This window comes from Moschus berezovskii, chromosome 28, assembly GCF_049115385.1.
Source record: "Moschus berezovskii isolate FMDL1 chromosome 28, NW_MosBer_1.0, whole genome shotgun sequence".
Classification (NCBI taxonomy): domain Eukaryota; kingdom Metazoa; phylum Chordata; class Mammalia; order Artiodactyla; family Moschidae; genus Moschus; species Moschus berezovskii.
This window is the reverse complement of record NC_142487.1, coordinates 10723857-10744123: the sequence shown is the minus strand read 5'-3', so window position 1 is coordinate 10744123 and position 20267 is coordinate 10723857. Positions and strand designations below refer to the sequence as shown.

The 20267-nt window shown below is 47.7% G+C and overlaps 2 protein-coding genes across 3 annotated transcripts in view; both read right to left on the bottom strand.

Moving 5' to 3' along the window:
* Window positions 1-1033: 1033 nt before the first annotated feature.
* TXNDC2 (thioredoxin domain containing 2) lies at window positions 1034-3858 on the bottom strand. Its single transcript, XM_088833426.1, has 3 exons — window positions 3768-3858; window positions 2390-3087; window positions 1034-2344 (listed from the first exon to the last, which is right to left on the bottom strand). Exons 1-3 carry the CDS (start codon window positions 3838-3840, stop codon window positions 1034-1036), a joined length of 2082 nt encoding a protein of 693 aa, XP_088689552.1. The 5' UTR covers window positions 3841-3858.
* Window positions 3859-6804: 2946 nt separating this feature from the next.
* Window positions 6805-20267, bottom strand: part of RAB31 (RAB31, member RAS oncogene family) — an 85376-nt gene continuing 71913 nt past the window's right edge. For both annotated transcript variants that reach the window (XM_055417210.2, XM_055417209.2), the window contains 2 exons: window positions 17392-17501; window positions 6805-10377 (listed from right to left, as the gene is read on the bottom strand). In XM_055417210.2, coding sequence (XP_055273185.1) covers window positions 10280-10377; window positions 17392-17501 — 208 coding nt within the window. In that variant the 3' untranslated portion in view covers window positions 6805-10279. The remainder of the gene's footprint in view (window positions 10378-17391; window positions 17502-20267) is intronic.

The window sequence follows — 20267 nt, the reverse complement described above, 5'->3', positions numbered from 1 at the left end:
ATCACTGTTATTTTTGAGATCGCAATCAAGAACTGCATTTTGGACTCTTGTTGGCTATAAGGGCTACTCTATTCTTTCTCAGGGATTCTTGCCCACAGTAGTAGATATAGTGGTCATCTGAATTAAATTATCCCATTCCCGTCCACTTTAGTTCACTGATTCCTAAAATGTTGATGTTCACTCTTGCCATCTCCTGTTTGACTCATTTGAAAAGACCCTGATGCTCGGAAAGATCGAGGGCAGGAGAAGAAGGGAACTACAGAGGAAAAGATGATTGGATGGCATCACTAACTCAATGGACATGAGTTTGAGTAAACTCTGAAAGATAGTGAAGGAAGGGAAGGCTGGCATGCTGCAGTTCATATGGTGGCAAAGAGCTGGACACAACTTAGCTATTGAACAACAACAACAAAAGAATTACCTAAATTTCCAATGTTGCCGCTAGGACTATCTGCTGCTGCTGCTGCTGAGTCGCTTCAGTCGTGTCCGACTCTGTGCAACCCCATAGACGGCGTCCTACCAGGCTCCCCTGTCCCTGGAGTTCTCCAGGCAAGAACACTGGAGTGGGTTGCCATTTCCTTCTCCAAGGACTATATGAGTGAGTGAAAAAAAATTTTTCGTGAGTTAAAAAAGAAATCGAGATTAAAAAAATAGGGGACAGGGGCTTCCTTGATGGTCCAGCAGTTAAGATTTGGGTTTCCAGTCCAAGGGGTACAGGTTTAATCCTTAGTTGGGGAACTAAGATTCCACATGCCATGCAGTGCGGCCAAAAAAAGAGGTGGGGGGAAGTAGGACAGCTGGACTTGCCATCTACATCAGAGGAAATGATATTATAATTTCACACCCGCTCCATCAACAAGAACATGGGCACAACAGACATTAGGGCTTTTCAGAAAGGGTAGAGTTAATGTTTCTGATTTACAAGCAGGTGCCATTCAAACACACACTTTCGTCACCCCTCACCTTTTTTCGTAAATAAGAAAATCAGAAGCTATGAATAGCCGGCGATTTCTAATGCTTTTGGAACACATGATCACTTTAATTCTCTAATGAGTGTCTCAAGTTTTTCGTGCAGGGCACCAGAAAACTGGCCCACCTTTTCTTCTTTTTTATAAAACTGAAAGGTTGGAACGCAGTCGACCTCGCACTCTCTCACCAGTTCCTCGCACTCGTCAGCATCCACTTCCAGGAACACCACATCCTCGTGCTTCAGGGACAGGGCGTGGAAGAGGGACTTGATGGTCTTGCAGGGCTGGCACCACATGGCCGAGAAGTCCACGGCCACCAGCCGCTCCCCAGCGTCCTTTAGTGCCACCTCAAAGTCTTCTTTGCTCAGGATCACCTTCACCAGGTCCTCACCCGGGAACTCTGTGACTTTGTCTGACTGCAGGCTATTGCCTTCTGGGGGCCAGACTGTGTCCTCTAAGGACCTGGTGGTCTCACCCTCCTTGAGTAGAATGGTTTCGGTTGAGAACTTGGGAGTCTGACTCTCCTCGGGCAGGATGGTTTCAGCTGAGGCCTTGGGGGTCTCCTTCTCCTTGGGCAAGATGATTTCGGCTGAGGACTTGGGGATCTCACCCTCCTCGGGCAGAATGGTTTCGGTTGAGGACTTGGGGATCTCACCCTCCTCGGGCAGAATGGTTTCAGTTGAGGACTTGGGGGTCTCACCCTCCTCGGGCAGAATGGTTTCGGCTGAGGACTTGGGGGTCTCACCCTCCTCGGGCAGAATGGTTTCGGCTGAGGACTTGGGGGTCTCACCCTCCTCGGGCAGAATGGTTTCGGCTGAGGACTTGGGGGTCTCACCCTCCTCGGGCAGAATGGTTTTGGCTGAGGACTTGGGGGTCTCACCCTCCTCGGGCAGAATGGTTTTGGCTGAGGACTTGGGGGTCTCACCCGCCTTGAGCAGAATGGTTTCGGTTGAGGACTTGGGGATCTCACCCGCCTTGGGCAGAATGGCTTCCAGTGAGGACTCAGAGGTCTCACCCTCCTTGGGCAGGATGGTTTTGGCTGAGGACCTTGGGGTGTCACCCTGCTTGGACAGAATGGCTTTGGTTGTGAATTTGTGGGTTTCACTCTTCTTGGGCAAACTGAATTTTGCTGGAAAATTGGGGGTATTGCCCTGTTTGGGCGAGATGTTTTTTTCTGAAGACGTGGAGATGTCCATCCTCTTGTGCAGGGTAGTTTTGAGTGGGAACTTGGGGGAGTCAGCCTGCCGTGATGAAATGATTTTGCCTGGGAAACTGGGGGAGTCGGTCTGCTTGGGTGGGAGGATTTGGTTTGGGGAGTTAGAGGAGGCAGCCTGTTTGGGTGAGATGATCTTGGCTGGGAACTTGGGGGAGTCAGCCTGCCATGATGGATTGATCTTGGCTGGGAAATTGGGGGAGTCAGCTGGCCATGATAGAATGACTTTGGCTGGGAAGTTGAAAATGTCACCCTCTTTTGTTGAGATGTTCTTTTCTGAGAATTTGGAGGCATAAGACTGATTGGGCAGAATGGTTTGGATTGGGGAGATGGGGGCGTCAGCCTCCTTGGACAAAATGGTTTTGGCTGAGGGCTTGGGGGTGTTGTCCTGCTTGGGCAAGGTGGTTTTTTCTGAAGAATTGGGAGTGTTGGCCTGCTTGTGCAGGGTGGTTTTACTGGGGGGATTGAGAATGTCACCCTCTTTTGGCAGGATGGTTTTTTCTGGGAAATTGGGAATATCACCCTGCTTTGGTGAAATGGTTTGGGTTGAGGAATTGGGGGTGGCAGCCTGCTTGACCAAGATGTTCTTCTGGGGGGAATCAAGAATTTCCCTCTCTTTTGATAAGATGGCCTTTTCTGGGAAACTGGAAGTGTCAACCTGCTGGGACGGGATGGCTTTTGCTGAGGAATTGAGAAAGTCCCCCTGCTTAGGCAGGACAACTTGGGCTGGAGAGCTGGGGGAGTCACCGCTCTGCTCAGGTGGGAGTGTGTGCACGGCCTGCAGGGCTTCGGATGCCCCCAAGTGTATACGTTGAACATTGCTGACCTCGTGGACAAAGGCCTCCAGGGTATGTGCTGGGACCTGGAGAGTCACATGGCTGGACATAACCTGTAATAATGGACTTCCTGAAGAAAAAGATAAATAAAAATATCAGAGAAGAAACAAAAGCATTCTGATCATCTACTCCAAGGAAGACGGGCAGGCATCCTTCTTAGAGCACGTGAAGGTAGTCTTCTAACTGATACATTCATTTGCATAATTGATGCTTTTGAACTGTGGTGTTGGAGAAGACTCTTGAGAGTCCCTTGTACTGCAAGGAGATCCAACCAGTCCATTCTAAAGGAGATCAATCCTGGGTGTTCATTGGAAGGACTGATGCTAAAGCTGAAACTGCAATACTTTGGCCACCTCATGCGACGAGTTGACTCACTGGAAAAGACTCTGATGCTGGGAAAGATTGGGGGCGGGAGGAGAAGGGGATGACAGAGAATGAGATGGCTGGATGGCATCACCGACCTTGTGGACATGAGTTTGAGTGAACTCCGGGAGTTGGTGATGGACAGGGAGGCCTGGCGTGCTGTGATTCATGGGGTCGCAAAGAGTCGGACACAACTGAGCGACTGAACTGAACTGAACTAAACTGATTCCACACAAGACCAAGCAGCATGTGATTACACGTAATCTTCACCTAGGTTTTCTCCCTTTAACTACAAACTTCTCTGCTTAGCTTGACACTGCAGCTGACCCCCTAAGCACACAGGTCCCCAAAGCAGCCCCCTTCCCTCCTCCTGACCTTTATTCTCACCTTCATTTGTTTCTGCTTGGTTGTCTGACCTCATTTCCGGTTCCTTTAGGACCCCAGGTTCATTATTTTCCATTTCCAGTTCCTGGTCTCTACTCACCCCTACTTCACAGGTGCCTCATGGCACCAGCAAGGCCATCCCCTTCAACCTTCTCCAACCAAACATCATATGTCAAGTAACAACCTGTACCGGGGTGGAGCCTACAGCCGGCCTGCCCTCTCTGTTTTCACAAGTGTTCCATTTGAGAGTTTCATGACACTCTGGGTTTTGGGGCTGCTCTGTGTGTGGGGCCATCCCAAGTCCCTGAAATGAATTCACAGACATTATTTCCTACAACAAACCACTGAGGTAAGTCCCATTGTGATCTCCACCTTACAAGTGAGAAAACTCAGCCTTAGAGAAGTTATGGGACCCACTCAAGGTCACAGATCTCATCTGTGGGGCAGGTTCCGAGCCCACACTCCTGATACTGGGCTGGGCTGCCTGCCGTGTGCCCCATCCAAGGGATGACTTGAAACCACCTTACCTACCCGCTTCCTCCAGGACTCCCCAGCCACAGCCTTCTCTTTATGACTTGGCCACCACAACCATCTACTAAGGTTTCCTCTGTGATCGCCTTGAACTGTGGTGCTGGAGAAGACTCTTGAGAGTCCCTGGGACAGCAAGGAGTCAAAACAGTCAATCTAAAAGGAAAACAACCCTGAATAGTCATTGGAAGGACAGATGCTGAAGCGGAAGCTCCAATACTTTGGCCACCTGATGCAAAGAGCCAAGTCATTGGAAAAGACCCTGATGCTAGGAAAGATTGAAGGCAGGAGAAGGGGGACAACAGAGGATAAGATGGTTGGATGGCATCACTCATTCAATGGACACGACTTTGGGTAAACTCCAGGAGATAGTGAAGGACAGGGAAGCCTGGTGTGCTGCAGTAGGGGTCGAAGAGTCGGACAACTGAACGACTGAACAACAAGGTCTCCTCTCAACTAAATCACCCTCTTCTGCAAAGTCCTACCTGCTGGTCAGACGTCTGGTTTGGATGTTGGGAAGCGAGATTACGACACGGAAGAGTTCCCTAACTGAGAAGAGGCAGTAGTGAGAACATGGCCCCCGTCCATGTGACAGAGAATCCTGGCCTTCCCTCTCTAGACAGAAGCCTCAGCAAGGACCCGGGTTGGACGTGTTCAGAGGAGAGCTAGAAGCGAAGGAGCATCTGCCTCCTGCACCACCTGGAAGGCTAGGAAATGCCACAGCCATGTGGGCTTCATGTGCCCATGGCAGCAGGGGCGACGGGTAGATTGCTGGGCCAGGGAGGTCCTCACATCTCAAGTGGGGCTGTGATGTTCTGAGACTTGAGCTTCTCTTCTAACCAGGAGAAGCTCAAGAAGAACAAAGAAGCCACAGTGCAGGGGGATTTGCAGTGAGAGACAAGGACCAGGGACACAGGCTTGACCAGTGGGTGACAGCATGGGCCCCAACCCCAGACAGCTTCCTCCATCCTTAACAGTTCCCAGTTCCAGGACCAGGCCAGACCAAAGGCCTCACCTGGGAACCAGCAGGAGGCAGGGGGCTCAGGAAGAGCAGGTCCATACAGCCCTGTGTACCCATGAACCAGCCAGAGTTCGCACAGCCCTGTAAACCCACATATTATGGAGAAAGGGCAGGAATCGGAAGACAGAGCTGTCCCCAGAGTAAAACCATGTTCCTTAGGCTGAAATCCCCCAGGAGCATGGTGTCTATAATTAATCAATATATTAATATGTAATTAATCATTAGTAATACCACACTGCATATTTGAACATTGCTAAGAGAGTAGATCTTAAAAGTTCTCATCACAAGAAAAAGAAATTTGTAACTATGTGTGGTGACGGATGTTAATTAGACTTACATGGTGATCATTTCACAAGATACACAAATATAGAATCATTATGTTGTACATTTGAAACTAATATGTGTTAATTATATCTCCATTTTAAAAGTTTTTAAAAAATCTTAATTGAAAAAGGAAAAAATAACAGAAGCTGACATTTGACTCCTCCTCTCTTCCTAGTCTGGGCTTCCCTGGTGACTCAGTGGTAAAGAACACGCCTGCCAATGCAGGAGATGTGGGTTCGATCCCTGGTCCAGGAAGATCCCCAGGAGAGGAAATGACAGCCCACTCCAGTATTCTTGCCCTAGGAAGTCCCATGGACAGAGGAGCCTGGTGGGCTATATCCAAGGAGTCACAAAAGAGTCAGACACAATTTAGCGACTAAACAACAACAGCTCTTCCTAGTCTATGGTTTTACGTGACTTACTAACTTCCTGGGCCTCATTTTCCTCATTTGTAGAATGGATGCAATCGTGGTATCTGCCTGATTAAGGATTGTGAAAACAGAAGGTCATGTGATATAAAATACCTGGTGCAGCAGCTGGGGCAAAACAGGTCACTATCATCGAGTGTCTTGTTTATGAGCATCGGCTCTGTGCCAGGAGGTGTTCTCTGTCGAGTGAAACCCGTGCAGCCCACTCAGGAGACCCCTAGGGGTCGGAGTCTGTGTATACATGACCCCGCTGGTTGCCCAGAGCCCCCATGGTCAGTTCCTCATGAATATGGTGGATATCATATCTTGTGTGATACCTTGGGGACAGGGGTTTTGGGAACTCAGAATCTTGCTTGGGTTTTCTGACAGCAATCTGATGCATCTATCACAGAGCCTACAGCAGAGCCAAGGATCAACCGATGAGGAAACGGCAGGATTTATGCAACAGGACATGCAGATATTGCCCCTCTCCTTGGTGGGATGAAGAACATCACATCCGCTTGGCTCTGGTTTTACAGCCAGAGGAGTCTGTATCAAACTTCAGAAAAAGTCCCTTCTGAGGCTTCTGAGATTCCAGAATTGTGGGTAAGGGTGCACTTGAATTACACTCGAAATCTTTATATGAGGGAACTGAGGCTTAGAGACACTGGTCTCCCATCGCCTCCACCCACTGCCAGCAACTGACTTAAAAATTACAATCATTCAACCCAACGTTATAGTAAGAAAAAGACAAACTTGATAAAACTTAAAATATTTATTAGTATGAATCAGTGTGCGTTAAACCAAAAATAACAGGTACAATTGGACGACGTGGAAGGCAGTGCTTTACTACAGAATACAAGGTGGACAGGTAGGTCCTAAGGTCTGCAGCGGCGTCTTCTATACGTGAGAACTGGGTCCAGCCCAGACAGAGGCCCCTTATGAAAACGCGAGGGAGGGGGCAGTGGACACAATCAAGTGCTGACACTGGATCTCTGGGTCTGGTTTTAGTAACAAAGGTTAAACCAGAACCTAACAGGGCTGAATGTGGCTCAGAGCCCTTTCTTTCACTCGTTATTCAAGTTGTGATGAGCGTCGCAGAGTAGAGAGAAGCAGGCTGGCCCTGAGGGGAGCCTATTGCGCCATTACAGGTCACGTTCCTCAACCTCAGGGGACACACCTCGGTCACCTGAGCCCCCTGGGTCCTCCACGGGGTCCAGCCCTTTGCTTGGCTAAAGGCCGGCTTCAGCTCTCCAGATTTCTCTGGTCTGCAAGAAAGTCCCCTGACACACCGCTCCCCACTATAAAGATGGCAGCTCAATTATGAGCATGCAGTGTTGGCACAATTCCACTGCCACCTGGGGGAATTCCCACGGGGAGACAATCCCCCTGAGAGCCCATGCCCGATTTACACGATTGAGTCATGAGCCACACTCAGCCAGGGTCGCTGTAACAAATCTGAAGTTGTATTTACACACATGTGCATGCGTACCACACGGGAGAGGAAGGAAAACAGAAGAGCACATTTGGGGAAACTGGGTGAAGGATGCTGCTGGACAACTTGGAACAACACTAATGTCCATTCCTTTACATCACATCACACGGTTATGGTTCAGAGATTAGAACAGTCAGAAAGTAATCTCAAGGCAAAATAAAGGAAGATAAGCAAGGCTCCTTGTGGACAAGGCTCGAGCCTCCAGCTTCAGAAAAGACCCCGCGTTCCTGCGAATCTCTGTGTGCCCGAGGGCCGTCTTCTCTTTCCACAACTGCTACAAGGAGTGACTACAGGCACGTGGCCGGCCGATGCCTTGAAAAGTTAAGGCTGCACAGAAAGGTAAGCGAGTGGTTCCCACCCACGTGGGCTTCTGAAACTAAGCCATAGGCTCACGGGTGGGTAGCCTGCTCTGTGTGGTTAAGACCAGCTCTTTTATACAAGATGGGAGCGCTGAACATCCAGCCCAAAGCTGCAAACTCCTCCGGGCCATGCGCCTCCTTAGCTAGGCAACCTTGTCTAGAGACAAGCTCTGGTCCTTGGGGACTGCCAGATGATGAAAAATTCCAAAATAAGCCTGCATGCCACCTGGAATGAGGTCACTTGAATGTGCAACCCACATTTTTTTAAACTTTGTTAAGAGGCAAGATAATGGCTCAGCCTGCAAGCAGAATCATGGAGCCCATAATGTTGACAAGGTGCACAAAATCCTTAAAACCCTGCAAAGGCCCTACCACGGTGTCCAAGTTCCAATTTGCCAACTGTTTTAGGGGAACCCATCTGGAGTTTAAGCTCTTGAACCAAAAATATGTGTTTTCAGCTTCCATGTCCTAAGATTGTCAAATGATTCTTGCAAGCTGAGTGAGGTGGTAAGAGCATCAAATTGACAACATATATTCTCAAGTTGAAAAAAACCTAAGTCTGAGATTTCAAACAGTTTTCTTCATTGCAGCCCATGTGAAGAAGTGTGAATGGAGACCTGATCTCACAAAGACTCTCACTTTTTTTGACAGCAGACTCAGTATACCCAACCATCAAGGGCTGGTGGGACCAGCATGGCAGGGTTCAAGAATGGCTCACACCAAGTAACAGAAAGTTCGAGGTCTTTCATCGGCTCATAATCTCTTGATTTTTACATTGTAGGTCTTCAATGAATGTTTGTTGAGCCTTGAAGGTACCAACTGGCCCTGTTACCACAATACCTGGTCAGCCACATCTCACCCCACAAAAGGCACCAATCTGAATCTCCTCCAAGGTTCACTTTTCATCCTGAGCCTTCCTAGGAAAACAACCGCTTCTCAATCCCAGGTTTTTATGAAAATTAGAAAGAAAACAGGATGTGAACTTTCAATAGGGACAGTTTTCTTCCCTTCCCTTCCACTGAATTCAGACATCTTTAATTCACTGGGATTCCCAGGTGGCTCAGTGGTAAAGGATCTGCTTGCCAATGCAGGAGACATAAGAGACACTGGTTAGATCCCTGGGTCGGGAAGATCCCCTGGAGGAGGAAATGGCAACCCACTCCAGTATTCTTGCCTAAAGAATCCCAAGGATGGAGGAGCTTGGCGGGCTACCGTCCATGGGGTCGCAAAGAGTCAGATACGACTGAGCACAAAACAATTCATTGAGCTGACAGGGAGTCTGAAAAGGGAAGGTTCATTGGAGCCCATTCCCAGCTAACAGGCATTCCAGGGGTAGACTTCTGTTCAACCTTGATACCCACCCCACCAAAGCTTGGCCTCTTCTTAAAGACCCTCTGATTTCGTAGTTTTGGGTGGGGCAGGGAGGAGGGGCAGGCAGGGGGGCAGGCGTCTAGAATCTTACTGTGCCAGTACTTCTGGCTGGCTTTCCTGTAATCAATTATTCATTGATATTGTTTAATATGAGAAGTTTGCCCTACAATTTAGATTCAAATATCATCCAGGTAATTTGTTCCCGGGATATGGCACTATGTCACACTCTCTTAGTAAAATAACACTGTGAGAAACTTCCCTAAGAGAGTGGGGATTTATTACCCTGTAGGTCATGCAAACCCGGTGGGCTCTGGAATAACATTTATATCCTGCATTTGTCACTGCTTACACGGTAATGACTCCAAACGATCTCCAACACCAGGCCTCCAACTCCCAGCACAATGTGAAATACTGTAGTCGGGTTCGGTTTGTTGGTTTATATGACCAAGGCGTAGAAAAATGTCCACGGAGTAAAAGTCAGAGATGTAGACAACAGTTCCTAATACATCTTTCTCCACTTTCATAACAAGCTCGAGTTCTACCGTAGATGGTCCAATTACACCTCACTGAAAGGAAAATTAAGGGAACCTTTCAGCAAAAGTTGGCGAGTACCTACGGCAATAATAGCACTGAAGAAGCTCCTGACATTTGATTAGAAACACAAGAAATCAGAGTGGAGCTCCACTTTAGAATCTCACACACATAAGCCAGTGAGACTTCTATACAAATTTAAGAATATTTTAAGGCTTTTAACAAAAAGACTCAACTATACTTAATACCGAAAATCCGTTCCCTCTGAGTGAATTCACACACCAAAGGCCCTTCTGTGGCCGGGTGGCGGGTTTTCCCAGAGTTTCCCAGAATCCTTTTCCAGGGACATTTCCTGCCCTGTTCTCTGCGGGGCTCTCCTCCCTCTGAGCCAGGGGCCAGACTACCGAGGCAGGAGGCCCCAAGGCAGTGCCCAGGGAGGGAGCTCCGGCCTCTTCAAGTACAGGGGACACAGCCCCGGGTCAGCAGCACCGCCGGCCGGCCTGCGAGGTTGGCTTCCCCAGTTTGATGGCTCCACTGTTTCCGTTTTCATGGGGGTCCAGGGGTGGAATCTGGCGACCTGCAAGGAAGGGAGGCCAAGGGTGAGTTTTTGTTCCCAGATGACCCCCTGTGCAGATGGGGGCCTGCTCCCGCTCCCCCATGTCATGTGTACAACCTGTGGGCTACAACCAAGTGGAGGGGCTACCTCTCCCAGTGTCCCCCCAGCATGCCACCCCCCGGCCTGGGCTGTGTGACATCAGACTTAGAAAGTAAAGGGAAGGTAAAACCAGCTTTCTGCATCCGCCTTCACACAGGCATCAGCACGCTGCTCGCTCCCAACCTGCTCCCACCCGCCCACTGGAACGACTGCCTCTCAGTTTCAACAGCAACAGTGAGGCCTCAGCTTCTTAAAATAGACCTGGCTGGGGAACTGCGATGGTCCCAGCGACGCTGCGTATTAACACTGGGTTTCCATCCCTCATCCTGCCAATGCACTCAGAGCGTTAACGGGAAAGCCTCTAGAGACATTCTTCACAGGAAACAGTATCTTAATGCCATCAACAAGCAGAGCAAAATGTTAGTTGCTCAATTGTGTCTGACTGCTTGTGACCCCATGGACTGTAGCCCACCAGGCTCCTCTGTCCGTGGGATTCTCCAGGCAAGAATACTGGAGTGAGTTGCCATTCCCTTCTCCAGGGAATCTTCCTGACCCAGGGATTGAACCTGAGTCTCCTGCATTGGCAGGTGGATTCTTTACTGCTGAGCCACCAAGGAATTACTGCAGTACACTTATGATTTCTTAAGTCATAAAACTGTGGTGCTGGAGAAGACTCTTCAAAGTCCCGTGGACAGCAAGGAGACCAAACCAGTCAACCCTAAAGGAAATCAACCCTGAACATTCATTGGAAGGACTGAGGCTGAAGCTCCAATACTTTGGACACTTGAGTTGACTCATTGAAAAAGATCCTGATGCTGGAAAAGATTGAAGGCAGGAGGGGAAGGGGGGTGGCAGTGCATGAGATGGTTGGATGGCATTACCAATTCAATGGACATGAGTCTGAGGAAACTCCAGAAGATAGTGAAGGAAGGGAAGCCTGGTGTGCTGCAGTCTGTGTGGTTGGAAAGAGTCAGACTTGACTTAGCGACTGAACAACAATAATGAGGCAAGCCCCTTAAAAAGAGCAGGAAGCCACCAGAACTGTGGAAACACACCGAGAACTCAGATCCTGTGGTCTAAGTTCCCTGGAATTTACTGAAAGCTTAAACATACTTACACAAAAGAAGAGTTCCAGAAAATGCCATGGCATTCGGTACCAAGGCGATCACCTTGGAACACTGTTGAATCAGTATTAATTACATGGGCACAGAATAGGGCAAACATACACACACACACACATCTGAAAAGGCTCTGGGCATCCGAGCATGTCTATGCTGTTACAAAATGTCCTCTGAGATCACAGTCTCCAAACAGGTCCTCTGGAGGATAAATCCCACAGCAGGGTGTTTATTTTAATAAGGTTTGGATTGTGCAAGATTCTACTCAGGAAAAGTTAAAAGACTTTTTTTTTTTTTTTTGAGTTCTGTCTTCCTGAAAGTTGACAGCCCAGAGAAAAAGCAGGTTTTGTAAATGATTCCTCAAGAACAAAGTTACGGGAGAAAACCGATTCCAGGCCTGTAAACTGTAAATTGTGGTGGCTCTGGACTGAGGCTGTGACGCTTTTATACACAACAAAAATAAAACAGCACACTCAGCGGCAGCTGTCCTGGGGACCAGCCGCTTCCTGCATAGGCCTGGCGTCTTCTTCCTGCCAAGCTGCTCTCTGGGTGCTTCCCTCTCTCACCCCGGCCCCTGGATCTACCAGGCTCCGTTTTGGTTGGATGGGTGGTAGAGGGGCTGGTACCTGCCTGTCACTTCCATTTCTCAATTCTGATTTTCTGAATTATCCAGAGAAGTAGACTGACTATGCTTACCTGCTTCCCTGGTGGCTCAGATGGTAAAGAATCTGCCTGCAAGAAAGAATCGGCAGACCCGGGTTCAATCCCTGAGTCAGGAAGATCCCCTGGAGAAGGGAATGGCAACCCACTCCAGTATATTCTTTCTTGGAGAATTCCATGGACAGAGGAGCCTGGTGGGCTACAGTCCATGGGGTCACAAAGAGTCGGACACAATTGAGTGACTAACACACTAACAAACTGACTGCGTTTACTAGGATTCGGCAGCATTTGCTCTTAATCACGATCTCCCAGTCTCTCTATTTGGGGCGGAGGGGTCCTCTCTGACCCACTGCAGAGCTCACAATCAGGTGACCCTGCCCCAGGAATACAGAATGGGGCTGGCGCCACACTTGTGACACCTGAGGTTGTCCTCTGAACTGTCCTTTTGCTGCCATCAAGAAGACAACATTGGGACTGCGAGATAACCTGGAACATTAGCGTCTAGACCTAGGAAGGCGCTAACACTCTGTGCAGGATGAGCATAGCGTAGGATTCAGGAAGTGGATTCAGCCAGGATGCTGGCAAGAAATCCTGTTCGGGGATAATGAGAGTGCTGTGGAGAGAAGTAGAAAATAGGGAGGGAAGGAGGACTGCAGGAAGATACCTGGCAGATGTGACAACTGATCGGAGGCGGGAGGGTGAGAGAGGGAGGAAGAAAACTGAAGTTCAAGTCCAGGAGCCATGGGAACAGTGGTGCCCCAGCAAAGAAGGAAGTAAGGGGTGAGATCACCACTGACCTTGAATCCAAAACACCAAACATCTTCAACATGGAGGGGCTTACGTTCCTTTAAAATCATTAGGCTTCCTTGCTATTCAAAGGTACCATTTCCCTTTTTAAAAAAATTAGTAGACTATATTTGGGGGGAGGGGCAGTTTTAGGTTTACAGAAAAAATTGAGCATGAAGTTCAGAGAGTTTTCATACACACCTCCCCCTCATCCCCAATGTCCTCTATTTTAATACCTGTCATGTGTGGGGACCATTTATTACAACTGATGAGCCACTGCTGATGATTAAGTGAAGAAATAATAAAACAACTCAAGGGACTTCCCTGGAGGTCCAGTGGTTAAGAATCCACCAGCAAACATAGGGGGACACAGGTTCGATCCCTGGTCCAGGAAGAGCCCACATGCTGCAGACTAACGAATCCCACCAGCCGAGACTACTGAAGGCCACATGCTGCAACTGTGGAAGCCAGTGCTCCACAAGAGAAACCACCGCAGTCAGAAGCCAGGGCGCCGAAACGAAAAGTAGCCCCCGAATGCTGGAGCTAGAGAAAAGCCCACATTAAGCGACAAAGATCCAGCACAGTCAAAACAGATAAATACTTAAAAAAAAAAAGCAGATCAATACAAAATGGGCAAAAGTTGAACCGACACTTCACCAGAGGAGGCACAGGATTGTGAATAAGCACACGAACAGGCACTCAATACTGCCGGTCATCAGAAGATGGATGTCAAAACCACAAGGAGAGACCATCACATTCCCATCCGAATGGCTGAAATTTAACAACTGATCGTCCCACCTGACAAGGAGCTGGAGCTACCAGAGCTCTGCGGGATTAGGGGTGGGAATGAAAAATGCTAAAACCACTTTGGGACACAGGCTGGGGGACCCTTAGAATATGGACTATTGCCTATGATAGGAGCCAGCCACACTCCTTCTAGGTGTTTATCCACACAGAAACTTGTGCGTGAAATCTCATCACAGCCTTGCCTGTAATCACTAAAACCTGAAAACCATGCAAATGTTCAGGTGAATGGATTAACAAATTTTTACTCATGCTATGGAATGCCATGGGAGACTCTTTTAAGTGTCCCTTGGACAGCAAGGAGATCAAACCAGTCAATCCTAAAGGAAATCAGTCCTGAATATTCATTGGAAGGACTGATGCTGAAGCTGAAGCTCCAATACTTTGGCCACCTGATGTGAAGAGCTGACTCACTGGAAAGACCCTGATGCTGGTAAAGACTGAGGGCAGAAAAAGGGGGAAACAGGATGAGGTAGTTGGATGGCATCACCAACTCAATGGACATGAGTCTGAGCAAACTCCTGGAGATAGTGGAGGGCAGGGGAGTCTCGTGTGCTGCAATTAATGGTGTCACAAGGAGTCAGACACAACTTAGCAACTGAACAACAAACTTGGATCAGGACAAATGACCTAATTGTTCAAACAAAGAAACTGCATGGAGGGAACCTATTGTGAAGGAGAGGCTTAAAAGGCACACCAGCTAATTTTATCACTTTACATGGAGTTTATTTGCATCCTGACCCAAACATACTGTTAAATGCAAACAAATCATTTCTGATAATTATAAGCTACTAAAAATTTGAACATCACATGTTCAATGTCATTATATGATAATAGCATTATGACGATGAATGCCACCATGTAATTGCTTTGTAAAAAAAAAAAAGTTACATACTGAAAATATTTACAGATTAAATGATGTCCTGGATTCCCTTCAAAATAATACAGGTGTGGGGGGAGGGGCGGGCTGGGGGATGTGTGGGGTAGGGATGAAGGCAGCTTGGTTATGAGTATGGTCTGCCCTATATATCTGCAGGTTCTGTATCCTCGGATCCAACTTACCTCAGACTAAAAATATTCAAGAAAAGTTCAGAAAAAAGTTCAGAAAAATTCCAGAAAGTTCCAAAAAGCAAAACTTAAGTTTGCCACACTGGCAACTACTTGAATAGCATTTACACTGTATTTACAACTGCATAGCATTGTTATGGTCTTAGGTATTACTGGCAATCTAGAGATGATTTAAAGTATATGGGAGGATGTGTGTACCTTATACACAAATACAATGCCCTTTTATATAAGGGACTGAGCATCTTTGGCTTTGGCGTCAGTGGTCCCAGAAGCAATCCTCCAAGGGCACCAAGTGATGACCGAACCTGATGTTGATTACATTCTTCAGTTTACCGGCGTGTATGTTTACATTTTTCCATAACAAAGTCTTTTTTTAAGTCCCCTGCAATCTCACCACCACGTAACAGCCACTGTTAACACTTTAACATGTGTGTTTCCTTTGACTCTTTGCCCCAAAGAATATATTTACAATTACATTGTCTACGTGCTTAGTTTTTCAGTCATGTCTGACTCTTTTCGACCCCATGGACTGCAGCCCTCCAGGGTCCTCTGTCCATGAGGATTCTCCAGGCAAGGATACGAGAGTGGGTTGCCATGTTCTCCTCCAGGGGATCTTCCTGACCCAAGGATCGAACCCAAGTCTCCCTCATTGCAGGTGGATTATTTACCGTCTGAGCCACCAGGGAATGTAGTCTATGATTCACATTTTATAAAATCAGGATATTAGACAAAGTGTTCTGTAATTTCTGTTTCACACACAACAATTTATCTTTTTATGTCAGTAAAGACAGATTTACATCCTTGTTTTTAATCACTAGTTTATACTGGTGTTCCGGGATTATTAAAAAATCATTTCCCAAGTTTTGGGCAGTTAAGTCATTTCCTGTTTTTCACCATCATGAATAACGTTACCAGAAGCTGCCATCTGCAATAAGAAGTGGACAGACTGTAGGCTCAGAGCATGGGTTCTGGAATCCTGCTCTCAGGACTGACCCCCTGTGTGTGACTGGAAGTAAGTTGCAAACCTCTCCATACCTTAATGTCCTCATGTAAAGCACGGACGATAACAGAGACGATTTCATAAGATAAACGGGGCATTAATGAGCTAGCAAACATTGAAGCAATTATTTGTTTCAGACGTAATTACCCAGTGTAAGAAAAACGCCTGAAAAATCCCATGGACACAGGAGCCTGGCAGGCTACAGTCCAAAGGGTCACAAAGAGACCGACACGACTGAGTGACTAAGCACTATATAAGCAAAATATTTATTTTTCCTAAATGAAGTAGACCACCAGGCTCTCAGGAATTCCTTATGCAAGTCCCCATCACTTTGAGCCATAAAGACCTCATATAAAAAGAGAAAAAAGAAAGGGACTTTCCTAGCAGCCCAGTGGTTAAGACTTTGTGCTTCCACTGTGGTGGGGAGGGGGGGCAGTTTCAATTCCTAGTTGAGAAGCTAAAATCCTACATGCCACATGGAGGGGAAAAGAAAAAAGACCTCATGTGCCTGAAGAGATTTATACTGGCTGAGCCATGCAAAGGAATATCTTTTGAATTAAGAGACTAACGCTTGGATTTAGGCTTGTTTTCTTCTGTGAAGTCTTTATGTCATTTTTTTATTGAAAACATGACTTTGCATAAACCTTGGGAGGTCTCCTCACTCTTGCAGAAATCCCAAGGTGAATTTCAGGTACACAGAGCTGCACTGATGCTGGTAGAGAGCTCTGGAAAATATGGGGAGCTGCACAGGAACAGGGCGACAAATACACACGGCTGTATATAACACAGAAAAACAAGGACCTACTATATAGCCCAGGGAACTCTACTCACTATCTTGTAATAGCCGATAAGGGAAAAGAATCTGAAAAAGAACACATACATGTATATAAGACACACATAGACACAAAGACATGCGTATAACTGAATGACTCTGCTGTTCACCTGAAACTAACATGACACTGTAAATCAACCCTAATGAAAAAAAAAAATCAGAAATGAGGAAAACCTTTCCACATAGACTCTTTACCCACAGGTCTCATAGGAGGGAGACACTGTTTCTTGTTGATGATCACCAGACACAAAAAAACGACTGCAAGCTTCTCTTGTCTCCTTTGCCCAGAGTCATTCAGCTTCATGGGTGACTTTGGTTTTCCATATCTTTTTCTTTTTTTTTCCCTCCCCTCAACACACGAACATAAAATGCTATAGAACATGTAATTCTGTAAGTAAAATACATTTTATTTTGCAACAGAGTTAATTCATTCTGAGTCATGAAACACAGACTGGACAGGTGAAAGCACAGACTCTTGGAGACAGAGAACAGCGAGGGGTTGTGTGGGTTTGCAGGAACCTGGGCGAGGCTGCAGCGTTCAGTGTCTGCGGCACCAGATAAATTAACTCAGAGGAAATGCTCTGCTCCAGAGCTCCGTGGCTTTTATTCTCTGAGCCCCAGAAGCATAAAGATGCGAACTATGCTGAAAACACAGACCAGATACTTACTGATTCCTTGAAAGAGCTCTTCGATATTAATCGCATTCTTTGCACTTGTCTCAACCACGACAGCACCGATGGACTCTGCATACTCCTTGGCATCCTTCAAGGGTACCTCCCTGGAAAAGAGGGCAGACCAGCAGAGGTGAATGCCCGTCTGTACAGAATAAATAACCCGGCAGAGCAAAGAAACAGCTCACGTGCAAACAGCTCCCTCGTGGGCCTGCAAAATAACAACTCGGTCACCCAGTAAGTATCAGAAACGTGGGTGAAGCTTTTTCAAGCTTGAAACCCAGTCGCTGGCATCCATGGAGACAGGACATGCGTGTATAAGCTACTGTCCCTGGTCCCACCAAAGGAGAGAATTCCAGAACAGTAGGAAAGGCATTACAAGTGAGGCCAGCTTTCCAAGTTAGTTAGGATTGGTTCCAAATTTTTTTCCCATAATAATGACTCAATGTTTTTTAAAAATTGTACATGTGCACATACTCGCATATGTGCTTTTCTAACACTTTCTGTATATTGCCTTTTACAAATCAGAGAAAACACGTGACGTGATCTGGAAGACTGGCAATGAACACATTTACAGTTCCAACGGCATATTTGAACTTTCTCCTTTAAAAGGCTGTTACTGCAAAGGTTTCGGACATGAACTCAATCCAGATGAATAATCTAAAAAGACATTTATTGATGTACTCTCTCAGGTGAAGAGGCTGCAGTGGATTGAAAGATTAAAAAAAACACAGTCCCTATTCTCCAGAAGTTTATTCATTGATTCAACCAATATTTATAGAGAACAGTTGTACACCAGCCCTTTCTTGTAGGCAGTCCCTGCCTTATGGAACAGACCTGAGAGCAAAGAGACACATGCCTATGGACACACTAAGCCACACCATTATAATGTCTGCAACACGGAGATAACAAAGTAAGTGCTCAGGAGTAGAGGGTAGAGAGACGAGTGTTTGATCCACGGAACCCGGGCAGGTGCCATGGAGGACGCCATTGAAGTGTGGCCGCCAGGGGCAGCGAGAACATGGACCAGAGCCCGACAGAGGCCCCCCAGGTGGGCGCGCCCTCACTCCTCATGTGGTGTGGGACCCACTGCCACATGAACACCTGAGCCATGTTGGCTGGACTCTAAACTTGCCTTATCATTCTTACCAAGGACACCCGGGCAAAATGACCCTTTTGAATATACCCTCTTCCTCGTTTCTAACAGACAAGCCCCCAGGCCTCTGAGTTATTAAAAAAAAAAAAGTCTTTTTGGTGGTGATGAATTTTACAGATGAAATATCCCAGAAGAGGGCTTTTCTAGGTTCAGTTTGGCAAGTTACTCTTTATTTTTTTCCTTCCTGGCCGTCTTTATCAAACCAAAGCTCAAAGGATGGGGCTCCTCCCTGCCCTAAGGTGGAGCAGAGGAGACTGTGTGTGCTCACAGGTGTGTGTCGGGGGGCCCTCTGGCCACCGTGGAAGCTGTGGAGAACCCTCCCCTCAAGGGAGGGAAGGTCAGTTCAGGCTTCAGTGTGTCCTTCTTGGGGGACCAAGAGGAATAGAATACCGTCTACCAGGATTACGGTGAGAACAAAGTCACTCGTGACAAAATCCAAACCACCCACCCTGAGGGTGATGGGAAGCCTTCGAGAAGGGCAGATGTTCTCACAGCTGACAACGCTGGGCCCTGGAAGGTGGAGAGAGGACAAACGTGTCTTCCGATTTCCCCCAGGTTTAGAAACAGGTCTCGTTAAACAGATGACCTGCCAAGGTGACACGGTGACTTGGGGCGGAGGCTGGGCCAGCCCAGCAGGTTCTGCTCACACTGCTCCCATCCAACCACCCAATAGGAACCCACATTCCTGAGGCTGTTCCTTCGGTCTTTACAGACAAATAAATGTCCCCAGAGTGCAGCATGGTGCAGGCAGGGCTAGGGGCAGGGGCCAAGTGTAGCCTGTCCTGAAGAACAGGTTCTCGCCCTAGGAGCCTGCGGGCCAGGGGCATCCCTCTCCCTAGTCAGTGAACTGAGATTAACATCAGAAATGAGCTGGACTGCAGGACACCCAATGGGTGTCAGAGAACTGGTGTTGGAACAAACAGTACAGCTACAATCTGAAAGGAGACCCTGGGAAGGTGAGCATGTGCTGCCTTGGGCCTCCAACAGACACGTGACCAATGGGTGGCCTTGGAAAGTCCTTTGGCTGAGTCAGGAGAGGTCACGCACAGCCCGGGGAAGGGGCTGGAGAGCACCTCCGAGATGGGCCTTCTGTGATCACCCTCACAGAAGACCATGGCATCCATAACTTTCCTTCAGTTCTTTCAACAAATATTTACCAAGTATCTGCCATAGGCTGGGTGCTTTGTTAGGCTTTCAATAGGTAAATTGAAGCGAGTCCACCCAAGCCAAGGCATAAGCACACAGCAGGTCAATTTTGATGGGAAAGAGTACTTTTAGACTTTCAAGATGAAGTTACATCCAGGAAGGCAGGACTTCCAGAAATGCTATGCTTCAACCAGGTTCCTGTGGGTGCCTCTGACTAGTCCTCTAGCTCTTGCAGTCATCACCCGCAGGCCCACCAAGGGGATCAACACACAAATCCACCAAATGTTCCTGTGAATGGAACTCCTCCATGTCTTCTAACCTGTAAAACCCAGCACCTCAGCAGGACTTAGAGGCTTCCTGCCTTAGACCTCCCTGTTCATGCCCAGGCGACAGCCATTATGGGTGCTTCCGGAGCTCACGTCTGTCTCTGGGTCCCTGTTCTTGTCCACCCCTCGACATCCCCCTGACCACTGTCCACATGAGGCCTCCTAGAGAGTGCAGTGCAGCACCCACTCCTTGAGAGTCCAGGGCCCTGGTGAGACTCGTCACCTGAATGGGCTGTGGATTCTTG